At 42.3% G+C, this 6,311-nt stretch overlaps 1 protein-coding gene across 1 annotated transcript; it reads right to left on the bottom strand.

Annotated features, from left to right (window-relative positions):
- Positions 1-797: 797 nt before the first annotated feature.
- LOC108307460 (olfactory receptor 52R1) lies at positions 798-1,786 on the bottom strand. The gene has a single exon (XM_017532824.1). The coding sequence runs from the start codon at positions 1,743-1,745 to the stop codon at positions 798-800; it is 948 nt and encodes a 315-aa protein (XP_017388313.1). The 5' UTR covers positions 1,746-1,786.
- Positions 1,787-6,311: the final 4,525 nt, after the last annotated feature.

Below are 6,311 nucleotides of genomic sequence, written 5' to 3'. Positions count from 1 at the left end.
GGATACAAACATCCAAAATGTATCATTATGCTCCTGGCACTTCAAATTTTATGTCCTTCTCACATTGTGAAACACAATCATCCCTTACCAATAGTCCCCCAAAGTCTTAACTTATACCAGCAAAAAGTCCAAAGTCCTAAGTCTCATCTGAGACTCATCTCCTTCCACACATGAGCCTATAAAATCAAAACAAGTTATTTTCTTCCAAGATACAATGGTGGTATAGGCATTGCTTAAATATTCTCAATCCAAAAGGGAGAAATTGTCTAAAAGAAAGGGGCAATAGGCCTCACACAGTTCTGAAATTCAGCAGGCAGATATTAAACCTTAAAATAATCTCCGTTTACTCCATGTCCTTCATTTAGGGCATACTGGGCAACAAGTGGGCTCCTTGGGAGCTTGGGAAGCTCCACTTCTGTAGCTTTGCAGGCTGCAGTCCCTGTGACTGCTCTCATGTTTTTATTGATAGTGTAAAAACAACATTTTTACTTTAATCATCTGTGGGAGATGACATTCTTTTAAAATATTCACTGATTTAATAGGCAAAGTTACTTTTATTGTTTCCTTGTGATGGCGAATGTGTGGTCAACAAAGTTGTTCTTATCCATCACATCTCTCAGGTATCTCCTTTTCTAGGTACCCTGAAAAATGTTGCTCTTGCTTCTGGGGGTTGCTTACCTCTGAGCCAGCTATTTACAGAGCTGACTTAGTGATAATAAATAATTGCCTGTCAAATGTTTATTAATGTCCCCAGATTAGAGGGCAGTGTAAGTGATGAGGATACTCTGATCCTTCACTCAGAGGTCTTTTCCAGAACATCCTTGGGTAATTCTGTCCCGGATCTGTTTGGTTCTAACCCCATAGATGATGGGGTTGAGCATGGGAGGTACCAGTAGATAGAGATTAGCAAACAAGATGTGTACCACTTGGGGCACATGATGACCAAAGCGGTGAGTGAGGAAAGAAAAAAGCGCTGGTATATAAAGAGCCAAGATGACACAGATATGGGAGGCACATGTGCCAAAAGCTTTGAGGCGAGCTTCACCTGAGGGTAACTGAAGCACAGCTCTCAAAATCATCACATATGATGTACTGATGACAATCATATCAAAGCCACCCATAGAGAAGGCCACAAAGAGCCCATACCCACGATTTATGCTTGTATCAGCACACACCAACTTCAGCACAGCCATGTGCTCACAGTACAACTGGGGAATGACTTGGTGTTGGCAGAAGGGCATCCTGGACACCATGAGGCAGAAGGGGCTCACCCACAGCAGCCCTCTCAGCAACACAACAGCCCCCAGTCTGATCACAACTGATGGGGTCAGGATGCTAGAGTGTCGGAGTGGGAAGCAGATAGCCACATAGCGGTCCAGGGCCATAGCCATGAGCACCCCAGACTCCACAGAAGAAAAGGCATGGATGAAGAACACCTGGATGAGGCAGGCATGGTATTCAATCTCATGAGCATGAAACCAGAATATGGCCAACATCTTAGGTTGGGTGGAGGAGGAGAGGACCAGGTCAGTGATGGCCAGCATGGCCAGAAAGAGGTACATGGGTTCATGCAGGGTGTGGTCAATTCGGATTACATGGAGGAGAGTGATATTTCCAATGATGGCCACAGCATACATGGCACAGAACGGAAAGGCCATCCAGAACTGGAAACACTCCAAGCCTGGGATTCCAAGCAGGATGAAGAATGCAGGATGAGAAGAGCTGTTCCCTGAAGCCAGCACCATGAGCTGGTTAATATGTTCTCCGTTGGGAAAGTGATCTACTCTCTGCAGACAATAACAATCCAAGCAAGTGTTATTATTGCATAATATAAGGCTTTTGGATGGGACTATTGAATACCAAGGTGATTGGGTTTAATTATAAAGTAGAATAATTTCAACCGTTTTAATAAAGAATATGCTGCAACATTACATGACGTTACTCTTTGTTCTTTTTTGTACTTACTTATGCCATTCCAAATGGGGTAGAACACACTAGCTGCAAGTGTAATTGTTTTTTAAGAATCAATATTTTTCTTGGCCAGGCGTGGTGGCTCACACCTATAATCCTAGCACTTTGGAAGGCCGAGACAGGCAGATTGCTTGAGGTCAGGAGTTCGAGACCAGCCTGGCTGACATGGTGAAATCTTGTCCCTAGTAAAAATACAAAACAAAACAAACCCATTAGGTGGGTGTGGTGGTGCATGCTTGTAGTCCCAGCTACTCAGGAGGCTGAGGCAGGAGAATCGCCTGAAGCCAGGAGGTGGATGTTGCAGTGAGCCAAGATCATGCCACTGCACTCCTGGTTGGGTGACAGAGCAAGACTCTGTCTCAAAAAAAAAAAAAATCAATATTTTTCTTGAAAGTAGGACCTGCTAAGGTAAAACCATCATGACAAGTAATATTATAGTAATTCTTGCCCTTCAATTCTATAGAACTAATGACTGATTAGTTTAAACTTTTCCACACATTCTTTTTATTATCCCTCTGGTGAGCCACTTGGCCAACTTCTCAGAGTAGGAAGTCAGTAGAGTTTGTAAGCCTATAGCAACTTACGTATTGCTTTGAAGTTAGCTTTGAATCTAGGTCAGTTACCACAAGGGCTTGAGTGGGAAGTTAACCTACTGACCAATTGCACATTTGTAATTTAATATTATATTTAGTGTAGGTTCCTCCTAGATAAGAGGTTAGCAAATTTTTTCTCTTTAAAAAGTGTGATCACAAAAATCTGAGAAATTGTGGGCTGTACTGTGTTTGTTGCAGTAAATTCAATCATTGTAGTGTGAAAGCAATCATAGTCAATACATAAATGTGTGAGTGTGGTGTGTTCCAGTAAACCTTTGTTTACAAAAACAGGCTGCAAACAGATGTTGGTTTCCAGGCTATAGTTTGCCAACCTCTGCCCTAGAAGATGAATTTTTCATGAAGTCAGCTGTGAACCCTACACTATCCCTAGCATCTCTATGCTTGGTGCAGAGTAAAAGTTTAGTAAAAGATTCCTGATGAAACCAGCAAATAAATGCCATTATTCAATGGCAGCAGACGCATTAACTGATTAACAATATCCTAAATATCCAGTTAGAACCCTATTGACTCTACCTTGAGGCCAGGCCTGCAAGACAGTAATGTCTATTGCTTCTATTAGGGGTTGCTCTGCTAGGTGGATACTGTGGGCCCCACTGTCTGTCTCTGTAGGTCTTACCTGAGTTTATTCCATTCTTGGAGTTTTTTGGTGATCACTATCGATCTCAGAATCGATGGCACAAAGCTCATTCTGTTCTTACCCGACACTTTTTCACTAAACTCAGTTGTCTGTGCTTTGTTTGAAAGCTTCAGTTCTTACTGCCTTCACAAGAGAAACACCTGGGCAAGAAAAGTAATGGAGGCAGTAAACCACCATGGCATGTGCATACCTATGTAACAATCCTGCAAGATCTGCACGTATACCCCAGAACTTAAAGTAAAATAAAAAATAAACAAATAAAAAAGAAACATAAGCATTCAAATCCCCATTGACAAATCACCTCTTGGAACTAACACGTCTCATTCACTAGAAAAAAATGATTCTTAAAAATGATTTTCTTGAAGATCCCCCAAAGACCTTGTCTTTTTCTAATTTTCTCAATATTTATAACAGACTGGGAGAAATAGGGCTCCGACTTTATAAGTCTAGATCTAAACTGGAATCTTGACCATCCTGCTGCAGAATAAGATATAGGTTTGCTCAAAACAAATACTTTTATGTAGAGTACAGTAAAAATTCAAAACCACCTATATCTGGGGTCCAGGAGCTCTACCTGTCCCCTTTTGCCTGTCCCAAACTTCCCAAACTGTTTTGTATATTCTGTTTGAGCTGAAGTCTTTCTATCTGCCTCTTGCCCCTGTATATCACCCTCAAACTGTCGGGGGAACAGTTCCCAGGTTCAGGGGTACCTTGAAAAGCATACCCAGACCAACATCATTGCTGTATTAGGCAGTATAAGAGGTGCTGGCCAAAAGTACAATTTCTCAAAGTGTGTAAACTGTTATATATCCCAGAGCTTAAAGTAAAATTATAAAATAAATAAACAAACAATTGTTATTTTTGGAGACGTGGCAGTATAGATTTTAAAATTTTTGTTTATTTTCTTTTTCTTTTATTTTTGAAACAGGCTTTCACTCTGTTGCCCAGGCTGGAGTGCAGTGTGATCACAGCTCACTCTAGCCTTGGACTTCTGGGTCACTCTCCGACCCTAACCTTACAGGTAGCTGGAACTACAGATGCGCACTACTTCGCCCAGCAAAGTTTTTGTATTTTTAATAAAGACAGTGTTGCACCACATTACACAAGCTTGTCTCAAACTCCTGGGCTCAAGTGATCAGCCAGCCTTGGCCTCCCAAAGTGCTGGAATTAAAGACATATGCTGCTACGCCCAGCCCAAATTGTATTGTTTCTAACTTACACAAAACTTCTGCATCCTCCTATAACAATGAGAAAACAGAATTCAGACTAGTTACATGATCTGCCCATCATTATACAGCAAATAAGTGTTCAGGTTTGCCACTTTGCAGCCAGTGCTCTTGTTGGTACCCATGTGGTCTGTGCTTAATAATGATTCAGACTACTTCTCATGTTGGGGAAAGCAGAGTTTGCTGTCCTATCATGACTAAGATGAATATGAAGGCAGTGTGCACAACTGCATGCTGAATTAGAGTAAGATCTGTATTTGGACCCAGGACCCCTGCTGCCTCACTGGGCTGAGTCTCTAGCACAGTCTCCAGCTTGGCCTCCTGGTGTCTCTGGGTATGTGCTGCTTTCTCTGGGAGGACATCTTTAATGTCTTCTGCCCATGACCCTTAATGGAGACCTCTCCTGTTTTACACCCTCCTTAGGAAGTGGTGAGTTTCTCCCCAGCCATGTTTCAGCTACCTGTATTTTATATTCCCTTTACAAACCAGTTTCTGTCTTCCCATTCACTCTTACTTCAGACTCCCCAGCAGCCTTTTCACAGGGCAGAGCTTCCCCATAAAGTGATGTCTCTCAGCCTTCCTCCTTCCATTCTCTTGCTCTGCTTTTCTGTTATCAGATTTTCTTTCTTTGGTGGACACTGGTGGAGCAGGGCTGCTCTGGTACCCAAGACTGAATTGAGAGAGGATAACTGTTGGCAGGTGCCTCCCTTTCCTCTCTCCATTTTACTCTGCTGACCCATGAAATCTAGTGCCTTCACTGTCAGTGGTTCCCTTACCTTTCTTTTCTCACAGACTTATGAACGTAACACAGGCAGACTTAATGCTTCAAGTCATATGGAGTGGAGGATATGGAATTACCAATCCTTAGCCATTTTTGTCCAGTATGTGAGGTTTCAACATAGCAAGCACAGGTTCTCAGCTTGCTGCTGTGTTGAGAAATGGAATGTGCATTCTTTAGAAGGTAGGAAAAGAAAGAACCATATAATTTCTCTGCTTCCCTAGTACTCCTTCCTTCCCAACACTGCTATTAAATCTTCCTCCTCAACACGCTAGAATTCTTATGAACATACTACATACTGAAAGTTGATATGAAATCATATTATTTTCAAACACTATAAGTAGGGGCATGACATGTTTAACTTCAAATTTAATTTTTCTGTTTCCTAAAATAAAATCTAACTTGCAAAACCTCCGTGTAGGGATTTGCTATATAAATGTAGTTACAAGAACTATATTATCACACTGAGTGGAGCTCAATTTTCACCTGTCAGACTGGGTTTGATTCCAACTATAATACTCACTGACTCTGTTGGATTTTGATGATCTCACCCATTACATGAGAATAGTTAAGTTCATCCGTCAGCTGTGCTACTCAAGTCAGTGAGGGAATAAAGGATAAAAACAGCTGAGAGATTTTGCCAAGGAATAGCCTCCAGGAAGCTGTTTTTTCACTTTGAGGTATCTGAATCTAAGGCACAGGGCAATAATGCTGGAGCAGTGTGGGGTTCGGAGCCGCCTCTTTCATGGAAGAGTTGTGCATGGAGGCAGCGTTCCTACCTTTCTCAGGTCTCCCTGGAGGACGCCGTGGGAGCACTGAGTCTTCTCCCTTTCTTAGGATGAACATCAGTGGTCTTGGATCTTTAGACCTGAAGCTCCCAGTGAGTTAGGCTATTGCATTGGCTTTCCTGCTTCTTGGAGCTCTATGACTCCTAATGCTTTCTATGACAGGCAGAGGTGCCTGAGGTACAGGTAATCACTCACGCTGACCTCTACTCTGTCTAACCAAGCATGGCATGGCCAGAAGCAGTTCTAATGAGCTGCTGAAATTCAGTCTTTGGCAGAGACCTCAGATCAGGCGTATTT

The sequence above is a fragment of the Cebus imitator genome, unplaced genomic scaffold (genome assembly GCF_001604975.1).
Source record: "Cebus imitator isolate Cc_AM_T3 unplaced genomic scaffold, Cebus_imitator-1.0 Scaffold79, whole genome shotgun sequence".
NCBI classification, from domain to species: Eukaryota; Metazoa; Chordata; class Mammalia; order Primates; family Cebidae; genus Cebus; species Cebus imitator.
Note: the sequence above shows the minus strand (reverse complement) of the source record. Positions and strands in the feature narration are given on the sequence as shown.